The sequence below is a fragment of the Scardinius erythrophthalmus genome, assembly GCF_964197995.2.
Source record: "Scardinius erythrophthalmus genome assembly, chromosome: 21".
Lineage (NCBI taxonomy): Eukaryota > Metazoa > Chordata > Actinopteri > Cypriniformes > Leuciscidae > Scardinius > Scardinius erythrophthalmus.
The window spans coordinates 18969175-18984254 of record NC_138241.1 but is presented as its reverse complement, the minus strand read 5'-3'; the positions used below and the strand labels follow the sequence as shown (position 1 = coordinate 18984254).

The 15080-nt window shown below is 38.4% G+C and overlaps 1 protein-coding gene across 1 annotated transcript in view; it reads right to left on the bottom strand.

Moving 5' to 3' along the window:
• Positions 1–3680: 3680 nt before the first annotated feature.
• Positions 3681–15080, bottom strand: part of pdss2 (prenyl (decaprenyl) diphosphate synthase, subunit 2) — a 44225-nt gene continuing 32825 nt past the window's right edge. The window contains exons 4-8 of the mRNA XM_081350590.1: positions 12853–12927; positions 8095–8256; positions 7820–7948; positions 6898–6933; positions 3681–4110 (exon numbers count right to left, since the gene is read on the bottom strand). Coding sequence (XP_081206716.1) covers positions 3955–4110; positions 6898–6933; positions 7820–7948; positions 8095–8256; positions 12853–12927 — 558 coding nt within the window. The 3' untranslated portion in view covers positions 3681–3954. The remainder of the gene's footprint in view (positions 4111–6897; positions 6934–7819; positions 7949–8094; positions 8257–12852; positions 12928–15080) is intronic.

Below are 15080 nucleotides of genomic sequence, written 5' to 3'. Positions count from 1 at the left end.
GAGCATGGAAGGGATACACCCCCTATCCAGCAGCTCTTGTAAGAAGGACAGAATGGCTGACACATTGAAAACTGATGGGTCTTAGTTCCGGACTACACACCAGTCGGAGAAGACAAACCCTTAAAAAGGTATAGAGGCGTCTTGTAAATGACGCTTTGGCCTCCGCTATCGTGCTGGCGACCCTCACAGGGAGCTGCGGAGGTTCCCGTCGAGGGACCACAGATGTAGGCTCCACGACTCGGGTTGGGGATGCCAAAGGGACCCTCTCACCTGAGAGAGAAGGTCTTTCCTCAACAGAATCGTCCATGATCAGCTCAGGGAACACGACTGGTTTCGCCAGAGTGGAGCCACCAAGAGAACTGAGCATCTGGTCTCCCTGATTCACCTGATGACCTGAGGGAGCAGAGCGATCAGGGGAAAGGCGTACAGGCGAGCTTTGGGCCAATCCTGGGCCAGTGCATCCTGTTCCCTTGAGAAAAAATTGGCCAATGAGAGTTGTCTTCTGAGGCGAAGAGGTCTACCTCTGCCCTCCTGAAGATCTCCCAGATCATCTGAACTGATTGGGGGTGGAGCCCCCATTCCCCTGGAGACACCTCACCCCGGGACAGCATGTCAGCCCCTTGGTTCAATCTTCCCGGCACGTGCACTGCCCTCAAGGAGCCCAGGTTGCACTGTGCCCATAGGAGGAGGCGTTTCGCTATCCTGTAAAGAGACCACGACCTTAGGCCGCCTTGGCAATTTATGAAGGCTACCACCTTCATGTTGTCCGAACAGACCAGGATGTGGTGCCCCTGCAGGACTGGCAGGTTATGAGAGCCAGAAAAAACGCCATTATTTCGAGGCCATTGATATGCAGGCGCTGCTCCAGGCTGGATCAGGAGCCGAACACCGGTCTGCCCTCGAACAGAGCTCCCCAACCCGGGTTGCGGGCATCTGTCGTGACAACCTTCCATTTGGAGGTCAGTCCCAATCAGACACCTGTCCGATACAGGCAGGACTCCATCCAAGGGGCCACAGCTGTGACAGCGGTGGTCCACCCTGAGGCATAACCGTCCCTGACACCAAGCATTTCAATATACGAAAACCAAATCTAATGATCTCAGACCAGGCTCCTCATCTCTGACCCAAACACATACAGGAGGCGGAGAGTCACGTGTCTGTATGGAATAAATGAGTGTCGTAATAGATTTGAGCTTTGCTGAAGTTGAGCTGGTATCCTACACTCTCTCTCTCTCTCGCTTGCTATACCTGTGCAAATCCAGCCACCATGTCATCAGGGGCTCGGATTGCCACAAATCGCCAAACCGCAAAAATCATTTTCATGCGCAAAAACAGAGACAGTATCAGGTTACCAGGATGATGATACTGACGGCCATAAAATCACACTGCAAGTCTGTGTCTATGTCTGACTTTCGTTAGGCCGCCGTCTGACCCCATAACACACACATAGGTTTGTTTGTTTTTTTTTTTTAAGAAAATAAATTTCCAAAATACCAAATGGTTGTAAATTTTCTAAAAATAAAAAATATTATGTGAAGTGGTGATTGTCCGTACCAAAATTAGGATTAACCCTAAATAAAAAACTAAATGCTGAACTAAATAAAAAACTAGAAGAAAGAAAGAAAGAACTAGCCTAAAAAAAAAAAAAACCTTATGTTGATTCTCTAGAAAGTGTAAATTGAGCATTCTGACCAGTAACAGCTGAACCAATGACGTGAGATTTGGGGTGGGACTATCGTTTTTTCCTGCGGAATTGGGCTACTTTTGAAACTGTTGCAGCGATTTGTTTTTTCCCCTGTGGGTTAAAGGTTTGACATATATTATAAATTGTATTTGACTGAAATACTTTATTTGACTGATAAACCAATGATTGAATATAAATAAAAATGAATGATTGAAGGAGCCAGTGTGCAGAAATCTATGAAAATGACCAAGAACAAGATCTTAAAACTATAACAATCTTAATAAGATGACAGACTGTTTATATATTACTGTATAGTGATTTGAGTTGAAACTTGTTTGTAATGCATAACAGTGACTGTATTTTAAATATATTTTAGCTATGGGATTGATATATTTTGAGTTTTGGTATTTGTGCTAGTTTTGAATCAGGCTGTTTCTGGTTTTGTTTCTTTCAGATCTGGCAACCCTGCTAGTGGAGCAGAAATTTCACTTCAGTTTAAAAAAAACAACCACCTGAGGAATCTGAGAAGCGTCTATCAGTTTCACAAAACAAGCATGGCAGTGTTGCCAAGTCTACTTATTATAAGCAACTTTGGGCTTGGTTTCCCACTATACTTTTAACCATTTACACATTTCATTTATGTATTAGATATTTTATGTCATTTTGCCTGCTTGGCTGTTTCCTTTTTATATATAGCCTATGATGTCATTACGTTGTTGTTTGACACCAGCCAATCGCTGCATTGCTGATCATGGTTTCGAGTATCGATATACTGTATATCTGCCCTTTCCAATGAACACAAGAACATACAGTAATATTAGACAACTTAATCCAGATTTTGGTAACACTTTATACAGTAAAGTTTAATTTGTCAACTACAGTTAACATGAGCTGACGATGAACAATACTTCAGTATTTATTAATCTTAGCTAATGTTAATCTCAACATTTAGTAATATAATTTGAGATCAAAAGTTCTATCTGTCAACATTAGTTCAAACTAACTTACATTTTTTTATTAACAAAGGTTAATTAATGCTGTAAAAATAGAAAAAAGTGTTAAGCGTTAGCCATGAGCCATGACTGATTAAATGAAGCAAACTTCCACACGACTAAAATGTGATTTGTACAATCTCAATGAGGCCCAAAACCTGCAATTCCCTTGAAATAAAGACTAAAAGAACTTTCAAGACTTTCCATACCATTCTTCGACACTTTTACACAGTAATTATAATAATAAAGTCTGAACGAACTCTGATCAGGACGAGGCAGCACAAGAGTTTGCCTCTGACATGGTGGTTGTTGTTGTGTCAGGAAGGGTTGCTTGTTCTTTCTTTCTGTCCTTGTTCTCTTCAGTTTTTCACTGCGTGTTTTCTCAGGTCTGCTTGAGGCCAAAATGAATTTTTCATGTATGACCAGAGGGCTGTCACGCTCCTACCGAGCAAACTTAGTGTACTATCCTGCCAACAAATCTGAGGCCAGAGAGAGACATGGAAGGAACTCTACTGATGTTCCAGCATATATGTTCTTCTCTTCCCTCTCTGTCCTTCAAGTGTGTATGTGTGTGGTCCAGCGGCTGCCGGCGGTGACCGTCACTCCCCTACGCCTCACTTCACACCCTAGTCGTCCCCCCTGTGGTCACCCGGGAAACCGCAGGCTGCCCAAGCTGGCGCCAGCCCTCTCGCTGAGCTGATCAATACTGCAGCATTTCCTGCCCATTCACTCAGGTCACACACTCACCTCATTAATTATTACTGCCAACACTGCTGCTGGAGCACCCCGGGCACCCACAACACACACACAGTCATCAGTTTTCGGACCAACATTTTGGTTAATGCCGCCCCCTATCATACTAATAAGTTTCTCTATGATCATTTCTTACAGTCATATATTAATGATGTTTGTTTGTTTGTCTTTTTTAACTGCTGTATAGAAATATTGACCTTTAGAATTTTAGAATAAAGAGAGACAATACATATTGATTTTTTCTTTTCTTTCAAAAAGACATTTTATTTTAAAAGATAAAGCTGATTTGGTGACCAAATGCATAGAGTGTGTATGAGTCCAGTAATCAACACTCGCCATTATTACATAAACATCATCATCATCATCATCATCTGTGGAGCAGGTCAGAACCACAAACATTCCAAAGAAAGTCCTCTTTAAAAAGCACCAAAAAAAGTGAAAACTCCAGGTGGGCTCATGTTTCAGCATTAATCAAGAGCATCAAACTGAATTGGATTCATATATGCATCCAGATTGAAACCATCTTTAGAACTTGGTGACCGCACAGGCCATGTTTTCCAGCGCCGACCGAGCCTCTGAGGGTGGGAAGCACTTCATGGCCTCTAAGGCCTTGTTGCCATGGTAACTACACAGGTCAAGCGCCTGGCTCACGCCTCTTTCCATCTTTATCAGGCCCCGGAGCTGCAGAACACACAAGAATGAGGAGAAATTTAAATATCACTCCATCAAACTAATCAAACTAAAACAGTATAAGTAATATTCTTTAGAACTGATTTTAAAGGCAAGGAATTCAAATAATGATAATTTCTACAGATTAACGGGATTTACCTGCAAAACAAATGATAGTAACACTTTATAATAAGGGTCAATTTGTAAACATTAATGTGTTTGGTATCATGAACTAACAATGTACAATACTTTTACAGCTTTTATTAATCTTGGTTAAATTTTCATATTGTAAAAATTTAAAATTGTATGAATTAACATTAATGTACATATACTGATTTTATCTTGTACATCTGTCCCACATGAATCAATGGCTCCCTGACATGGTTCAGGCATTCAATTTCATATATTCATTCATCTTCATATATTTTACTGTCACACAACTGAATTGTAAGACTGTACTAGCTAGTTAACAAACTTTTAGCTAGCAATAGCACACATTAGCATCTTAAATGCAAAAACATAAAATAACACTTAATTACAACATTTACACTCTCTTGACTCATTCAGCCATATGCAAAGCATGCTGGGAACTAACAAGCACCCAAACGGATTCAGTAAACTTCAATTTTACATATATTTAAGTGGATTGAACACAATCAAATTAAGTCAGGACAAAATAGCAATTGTGAAGCTTTTAATTAAGCAATTTGAACAAGCAGCAAAAATCTTTTTCTTTTTTTCCAGAACATAAATTAACTGAGCAATAGTATATTTATTTATTCAGTATTAGTTCCCTAATGCATAAACTAATGTTAACAAATATAATACATTAAAAATAATACACTACTGTTCAAAAGTTTGAGGTCTGTAAGATATTTAATGTTTTTGAACCATTACAAAAGTCTCTTCTGCTCACCAAGGCTTTATTTATTTGACCAAAAATACAGTAAAATCAGTAATGTTGTGAAATCTTATTACAATTAAAAAGAACAGTTCTATTAGATTTTTTGTAGAAATGAACCTTACTAATGTAAATAGTCCTTACGGTCAATTTTGATCAATTTAATGCATCTTTGTTGAATAAATAAATAATAAATAATTAATAAATAATAATAATAATAATAATAAATATCACTCCATCAAACTAATGAAACTAAAACAGTATAAGTAATATTCTTTACTCTTTTATATAATATATATATAAAAGAGAGTCAGTCATGAAGTCAGTCAAGTGTGTATATATAGAATGTAATTATTGTTTATATATTGTGTGTGTATATATGTGTATATATATATATATATGTACATATATATATATATATATATATACTGTACACACACACAATATATAAACAATAATTACATTTAGAGCCAGATTACTCCACTCTCTCCCTCACTCAAATGGTCTTGTTGTCCTCCACTGCTCTCTATAAACATGTTTTACTGGAGGCTATTTTACCAAATGAATTCTGGGATGTGTTGTTCTGGGGGCCTAGAGTTAAAAACAGCAGAAGACGTGAGTGAGCGAGAGGGAGACGGAGAGAGACAGATGATAACATCAACTGCCGACCGATTTCTCACTGTTGTTTGTATGGCCACAGTTTCTTTGACTAATGTACTAAAAAACTTTCATATTTTCAATTTGACAGACCTCATGAGTCATGACCCACCCAAGACACACTTTTACACCAAAAAAAAACAATCAGAGCGAATACTGGAGAGATTAATGTGGCATTTATGTGCTGATAACAGAGATATGTGATGTGTGTGTGTGGGTGTGATGTGTCTGTCTGTGTCCTGTTGAAGGAGAATCTTGTGTGATGTTGCTGTCAAACCGTCTCTCTGTCTCCTCTACAAATAAACCTGCCACTCTATCTCCTAATATCGTGTTTCTACGGCGACCCGAGCTGCTTGTGCCCTCCTCCTCCTCTTCCTGCCCCCTCCCCACCTCATCTCTGCCTCTATCTTTCTCCCCTTCTTTCTTTCTGTCCGGCTTCTCCTTCTGACTTTGGAAATCAAATTTCTGAACTTGCTATCAGTTACAGAGAACAAACACCTCCTATCAGCTCACTCAGGACCGTAACCACCAATATTCACAGCATCGGTCGATCAACATGCGCTTTCAATGACCGATTCTTAAACTTTTACTTCCAATTTGAATATTTAATTACATTTTTTTACTTGGTTTTGATATCCTGGTGCAGCCTTTCCATTAACTTCTATTATTTTTATGCTGAGCTAATGATGTTTGTTTTCAACCCCCTAACCCGAAATCTAACTTTTTCTTTTTTCTTTTGCATCTTAGACTTTCATCAAGATATTATTTAGTATGTTATCAATCTCTTTTCCTCATGGGAACCATTGGTTGTCACATTAGGTCATTTCAGGTTTCGCTATCTTAAATGTATAATTAAATAAGCATGAAAAACTTCATTTTTATTAATTGCATATTAATTAACTTCTCTTTTTGTTTGTTTGAAAACACTGACACACGTTGTGAGCCTGGGAATGATTTCATGACTGACTCCTGGGAGATCGATCTGTATCCTATCTGTATGAATGTTTCATCAGAAGTATTGTGGCTGGATTCATTGATTAGTGGTTTGACCAGGAGGATTGATTTCTCTTGAATTTGATAGACAATCTCACTTATTCATTGGCTGAATGAAAATCATCAAATGATTTAGTGGTTTATACAGTAAAACCCATGAACACAAGTTCTCTGAATAAGAAGACACTAGAATGAGGCTGCCGTTACTGTTTTCCCTCTCCCTTAATCAAAAAATAGGAGTTGCTCACCTTTGTGTAATCAATCTGTCTAGCCATATTCTGGGCCTGAAATGAAGAGAGAAAAATGTGAATCCAGAGAACGTCATGCTGACACAATGAAATCTGAACCGTAATGGTGTTTGCCACCAGTCTAGAGGCTAAAAATCTTATTGAATCACTTCTATTAATGACAAATACAAATACAATATCAATTATACTCCAGTAAAATTGGCTTGACTGTCTGCTAGCTGCATTGAGACATCACATAGCTCAATAAATGCCATCTCACACGACTGTAATGTGAATACACTCCATGAACTGTTACCATTCAAAAGTTTGTGTCAGTAAGGTCACTTATGCGCACCAAGGCTGCATTTATTTGGTCAAAAATACAGTAAAAACAGTAAATATTGTGAAATATTATTACTATTTAAAATAACTGTTTTCTATTTTAACAAATTTAAAAACAAATTTATTCCTATGGTGGCAAAGCTGATTTTTTTTGCATTATTACTCCAGTCTTCAGTGTCACATGATTCTTCAGAAATCATTCTAATATGCTGATTTGAAAAAAGAAACATTTTTATTACCCGTACTATCAATGCTGAAAACTTGTTGAAACTGCTTATTTTTTGTGAAAACAGTGATAAAAAAAAAGTCATGATTCTATGATAAATAGAAAGTTCAAAAGAACAGCATATATTTAAAAATTGAACTTTTTCTAACATTATAAAAGCCTTTACTGTAACTGTTGATCAATTTAACTTTATTTCCTTTAAAAAAAAATCATACTGACCCACAATTTTTGAACGGTAGTATATGTTGTATTTTCTATTATTTTTTTCAGCATGTTATTTCATTGAGTCTCAATGCCAATGCTTTCAATGCTTTCGCTTTGCTACCAGTGTGTTAGCGTGCCGGCTTCTACCATTTTGATGTGGTTGTCTGGTACCTGTTTTAGCTGGTGCCGCCATCTCTCAGGTCCTATGATCTGTCTGTGGAAGACAACAGGAGCCGAATCCAAACTAAACACAGCTGGCTCTGACTCGCTCTTCACGAACGGCTGTAGATCAGAGTTTAGCTACAAAACACACACATATATCCATGATTGTTATGAAACACTGTGTGTACAGTCTAAAGAGAAAACAGGAGAACGAAACACGCAGACAGAAGGTATAGAGAAACAGCTTGTGCCCACAATGCACTTGTGCCACTGTGCACACACACCTTGTGTCCGAGAGTGAGGTGTTTTCCGTACTGAAAAGCCAAATTCTGAGCCTCGGTACCGTGTCTGGCCAGCTTCATCGCAGCTTGACAACTCTTGGCAAGCAAAGCACCATGGGACAGGAATGTCTGGTCTTCCCAGGAAGCAAGTGTTAGATTGCCCTCCTTCAGAATACAGAAAAACTCAATCACATAAGCATTAATGTTTTATATTTACTGTGATGTAGCCTACAGTAAAGACATTAATAATCTTACAAAAGATTTCTATTTTAAATAAATGCTGTGCTTTTGAACTTTATTTTTATTAAAGAATCTTGAAAAAAAAAAATGCATTAAAGCTCCAATTTGTAACAATTTTGTAATAAAATTTCCGAGAATAACTTGCACAGTGTGATATATTTCCTCCAGTTGTGTACTTACAATATCTCAAAAGTCTCCAAAGATTTTTTATTTCAGAGAAATTCCGATTTTAAATAACTGTCCGTCCCGGAAAAGAAATGTCGCCTCTCAGTGACGCAATGTCCGCACTATCCTTTTTTTCCGGTGTGGACCATGTGATATTCCACCACACCGGAATATCACATGGTCAAATGCGGAAGTGGTGGTTATAGCGTTATAGCCATAGACTGTATGGTTATAGCTGTTATGGATCACGAACTCTTTGGCGAGTATTGAAGTGCCAACAAAACGAAAGCGTCCATATTCGGATACACGCAGACTGTGTGACAAACGGAGGAATAAAGCCCGGATAAATATCGGCCAGGCGTTTTCGAGATGGAGAGAGCTGCGCGACAATCTTGGACTTGACAGAGACTCTGCTCTCGCGAGTGTATTGATAGACAGGTAAGCAAATCAATTTTTTTTTATTGTACAAGTAACGTAATAGTTACAGTAAAGATGATTTTAATAGATATGAATTAATGACAAATAGCTGTATGTTGTAACGGGATAAAATAGCATAACATTTCACGTTCCTTGCAGTTCATTAATTATGATGACATAAAATAATACGATCAGACATACAGGTAATACCAGAGGTGTGGACTCGAGTCATGTGACTTGGACTCGAGTCAGACTCGAGTCATGAATTTGATGACTTCAGACTCGACTCGACAAAATGTACAAAGACTTGCAACTCGACTTGGACTTTAACATCAATGACTCGTGACTTCACTTGGACTTGCGCCTTTTGACTCGAGAAGACTTGCTACTTCCCATGAAAACTGGGGAAAAAACGTTCACACGCCGCTCTGTTTATCTGCATCTGTGAAAAAATGTGCACCACCTGTATGCATGCAGAGAGCACGCGCGCTGCCTGCAAGACATCCAATCACTGTAGTCCCGCGTTGTTTTGATTCGACAGCATCTAAGCAGGCACATTGCAAGACAACCAATGAAGCGCAACAAGCACAACGCATGCTACGAATTTGAACGAATGATGTAGCCACATATCCATTTTCTCACGCACAGAAAAATCGCGAAGCAAAGAGGACACGGAGACCGACAGACTTGACAGAGCAGGTTAGTTATGATATAAAAAATCTCTGCTCTCAGACTCTGTCACTTTTATTACGAAATTCAGACAATACCGTTTTGGCGCTTGTAAATGTGACACGACAGATCCCTAGCGGCACGTTAACCGATCATCTCTAGCTGATAGTAAATAACGTTAAACGCGAATGAACACTGCTGAAAGATACAGTACAACTTACCGAAATGTATATTCCTCATACATAATATCGACCCATCAATCAAAGGGGTCAATAAAACAGTTGGAGAACAATTATGTCATAACTCAGGAAAGCCATTTAATGACCATAATATAAGTTAGGCACGTTAGTTGGCTAGAAAAAAGAGCTATAGAGAGTATTTTGCTAAATATGTGTACTATTGCATGTTTATTATATTTTTACTTATCATTAAATAAAGTTGTTGTTATAATTAAAAAACGCATTATATTTAATTTGTGTTATTTTTAACCAATACTGCCAGCTGATAGGGATCTCTGTTTACAGCATTAGGTGAGTCGTTTTTTTCTTGAGAAAAATTAATGCCTATCTTGTGTAGCCTACCTAATATTTATCCAAATGAGTCAATATTAAATCAAATCATAATAAGTGAATTGAACTGAAATAATAAAAAAGCGTATTAGCTTACCAGAAATCGAACCATGTAAACATTGTAACATGTTGTCACTAAACCTAATAAAATATAGTTTAGTTACTTAAATGTTTTGACAATCACAATACACTTATTGTGATGCAAAAATTACAATTATTAAAGGAGAACTCCGGTCAATTTTAACATTGAGCTCATTTTTTTGTAAATTTGGAGTGCTGTCAATACAGAGAACAACTACAAAAATCGGTGTTGCCTACACAGAGTTATTCAATTTTTAAAATTTGCACCCTGTTGACTTCAATGGGGCAAGTACTAAACCTGCTTTTAGCCTCTTAACATCCTTGATGTGTTATTACAAGTGCCCAGCCTTGTGAGTGATTCCTTCTGAGTGAACACGAGCGGATCTGACTGCAGTAGATGTGAAAGATATGTATAAAAATGATGTTATTTAAGCCAGCGCAAATACCTGTTTACATCCTGTTTTTCGGTTGAAGTCAAAAGTAGTCGATTGCCGAGTTCACGCACGTGATCATAGGTAACTAAACCTATGCGCGTGAACTCGGCAATCGACTACTTTGAACTTCAACCGAAAAACAGGATGTAAACAGGTATTTGCGCTGGCTTAAATAACATCATTTTTATACATATCTTTTACATCTACTGCAGTCAGATCCGCTCGTGTTCACTCAGAAGGAATCACTCACATTTTCTGTGCACTTGTAATGACACATCAAGGATGTTAAGAGCCTAAAAGCAGGTTTAGTACTTGCCCCATTGAAGTCAACAGGGTGCAAATTTTAAAAATAGAATAACTCGGTGTAGGCAACACCGATTTTTGACGTTGTTCTCTGTATTGACAGCACTCCAAATGTACAAAAAAATGAGCTCAATGTTAAAATTGACCGGAGTTCTCCTTTAATAATTGCATCACAGTTGCACCCATCTACCGCCCCCCTTCCTTCCTGTTCAGCAGAAGAAATAAATTCATGTGAATTTTTTTGTGAAAATTAAATTTTCTGTTTTTTACTGTATTTGATTAATGTCATTGTATAAAAAGAGGTTTAAATAAATACAAATCTTACAGACATACATGATTTGTATACATTTTATTTCTGTGGTAAGAGGACTTGAAATGACTCGAAACTAAAATGGTAGGACTTTGGACTCGACTTGAGACTTGTTGGCTTTGACTTTTGACTCGACTCGGGACTTGCCTCATCTTTGACTCGACTTGACTTGGGACTCGAGGGCAAAGACTTGAGACTTACTTGTGACTTGCATAACAATGACTTTGTCCCACCTCTGGGTAATACAAAAACGAATAAATTACCTCATCCGTGATCATGATTCATTAATTCCATTTAGATACATCGCTAGATGGTGAAAACGCATTAAAAACGACATCTCCCATCGTCACCTCCTTCATAGCGTCATCAAGCTTCGCCTTTGTTATTGTTGGAAACTGCGCCCTCTTGTGGTCAAAATTTTTTAGGTATTGGAGCTAGGTTTCCATAAAAATATTAAGTAGCACAACTGATTTCAACATAATAATAATAATAATAAATGTTTCTTGAACACCAAATCAGCATATTAGAATGATTTCTGAGGATCATGTGAAACTGAAGACTGGAGTAAAATTCAGCTTTGCATCATAGGAATAAATTACATTGTAAAAAAACATTAAAATAGAAAATGGTAATACTTCTGTACAAAATTATTCTCTTTATTTTTGATCAAATAAATGCAGCCTAGGTGAACATAAGAGACTTCTTTTAAAAATATATCTTTTTTTATTATATAATAATTCTTACATTTTTTGTCAAGAGGATGTGGAGACTTAAACTTAAAAAAAATGAGAGAGTAAAAAAAAAAAAACCACTTATGGTATGGTGTGTGTGTGTGTGTGGGGGGGGGGGGGGTGTAACCGAAGGAAGGAAAGTTGATGCAAACATCTGCTCGGAAACGTCTCCTCTAAAAAGGGTAAAAGTAACTTGAATCTCTCTCTCCCTCGTTGCGTTTCTCTCGCATAAACGCGGTCCTCTCCATCACTTTTCCTCTTTCTCGCCTCGCACAGGAAACTTCGTCATTCATTATTTACTAGTGGTTTGCAGATGTTTTAAGTCTTTTAAGTCAGCCTGTGTTTCGCTCTGTTTGGAGATGTTTTGCATGTCCAGTCATTAGCTGTTTTAAAAGCTTTGAATATAAAACATTAAACACTAAAAAGATTCCTCTGTAACTCAATTATAATTCATTTATGTGAAAAACAAAGCTTAGCAATGGAAGATATTACATCACATAGAAAGCACATGTATGTTAAAGCAATAAACCACAGAGTGGTTGCTTATATATAACAGGCAACACAGCCAAAATATAATAAAACACGATGTTTCATAAACAGGCACATTACTGTTGAAAAGTTTGGGGGTTCGTAAGATTTCTTTATGCTTTTGAATTAAGTATTTTATGCTCAACACGGTTGCATTAATATGATTTTAAAAACAGTAATAATTTGAAATATTATTACAATATAAAATCAATTTTCAGCAGTTGTCTCAAAGATCACACAACGTAGTTAGTTAGTGTCCCATATTGTGCCCCTGGTGGCTATATGTGGTAAGTGCAGTGGGCTGAATGTCGTACCTCTGCAGAACTGGAGCTCTCGTGATAGATTCCTTGCACCACATCTCCGATAGCACTGGAGATCAGCTCCACCACCTATAACAAACATATCATTAGAACACTTAAATGAAGACTCTCAGAATAACAGTGTTGATATCAGCCCCATCTGTTCTGAAATGAGCATTTATTAGGCCATGAGCTGTTTGGGAATATGGGAAGACTTTCTTTCCAGTCCACACAGTCTAAAAGAGCATCTGAGGGACAGATAGAATAACCAGCACTTCAGTTATTAAACAGATGGCCAGTCAAAACTGTGCAATGTCCAGAGGATACAGAGCTTAATGAGGACTCTGACATCTGCACTAGCTTATTGATTCAGTTTTTCACTCTTTAAAAAACACTAGCCCCAAACTGCTCATAGCACAGAAATACTCAACACCTACTGAAAATCATCTGATATTTGAGTGTTAACACACATATAAAATAGCAAAATAATATAGAATAAGAAGAAAAATAAGAATAATATTTTATCAATCCATAATCAGATGTTAATAGAGTTAATAAATTAGTTTTTCAATGATTAGATAAAATTTTAGTTATATGAATTTAAAACTGAACTGCTTTGAATCATGGTTTGCATCTTTGTAAGCATCCTTCCCCATTGATTGTAATTGAAAAGAGCTAGTACAATACTTCAGAATTTCTTCTTTTGTATTCCACAGAAGACAGTAAGTTGACATGAGGTTGAATAAAAATTGTCTGAATTAAAAAAAAATGTGTGAATAAAAAAAAACCCTATTATCCTATCGTGCAGTGCCTACAGTGCTCCTGAGGGGGGCGCTACTCCGTTACAGCTACTCCACAACAGTCAGCTTGAGCAAGTAACTGACAGCTCCATCTTTCATCTAATCACATGCTTCGCTATACCTTCCTTCCATCCGTCGCCCTAGGCTACATTCTCCACCTTATTTTCACCCTCCGTCATTCTTTTTCCTCTTTTCCCGAAAGACCTGCCTGTTGAATCATAAAACCACAGGCAGAATCTCCAGGGAACTAGAATAGCAGAGGCCTTCCATCCAGACACTGCTATTCCTCGGCTATTCCTCAAATTCAATATTATGTTACTCTTCTCCATTCCCCAAACTTTCTCTCTCAAACTTTGTTTTTCTCACTCTTTCCTTCTCTCTTTCTCTTTGCCCTCTGAGTAACCAGATCTTTGAGGAAACAGTGAGGAACTTGACTCCTCTACCCAGAGCCCAGAGAAGACAGAGAGCCCCTATAGCGCAGCCAGATGTGCGGCTTCACACACTCCACATGGAGAAATTAAAGCACGTGTGTGTGTGTGTGTGTGTGTGTGTGTGTGTGTACGAGAATAAATGTGTGTTTGAACTGTGTGTTTGTGTACGTCTATGTCTTTTGTGTGTGTGTGTGTGTGTGTGTGTGTGTGTGTGTGTGTGTGAGAAGTGGGGGGGGGGGGGCTTTTTTTGGAAAGTATCAGATAAGCTGCCCTCCCTCCGTCTCGTCTCATTCCCAAATCCAGCCGGAGTCGTGTTTCGCCGACAGGTCTGTGAGGAGAAGAAAGAGGAGACAGCCGCTTGCGGATCCCTTTACCGTTTATACTAGTGTCGAGCCAGAATCCCACTCTCTCTCACTTACACACACACACACACACACACACACACACACACACACACACACACACACACACTCACACACACAGTCTACTAAGTCAGGATCCCACTCAAGGCCACGATACATAATACAGATCAATCAGGAGGAAAAAGCGCTTTGCTGCGGAGAGAGAACGTCTGATTTCCACCGCTAATGCTCTCACGCTAACTGAACCGCTAATGCAATGGGGCCTCGCCCTCATTTACATAGACGGCAGTTTGAACAGGGAGATGCGTTCGGATGGTTCTAGCTGGGTGACTGTCAGTTACATCAAGGGACTAGGTGAAACACTTAAAATATATGTTTTTAATCACTAATAAATTACATCTATAACCTGCAGCTAAAGGGTCTGATCTCTGATTGGCTGGTCATCCTGTCAGTCAGTCACTACTTCAGTGAGTCAGAACAGAGCGTGTGTGGCTTTAATCACGATTCGCTGCACAACAGGTTCAGTTTCACACACAAAAAAGTATTTTACACACACTCTTCTCTCTCTCTCTCTCTCTGTGTGTGTGTGTGTGTGTGTGTGTTTTCACTAAAAGCAAGGGCTCAAAATGACCTTCTGTCCACAGCTGCCA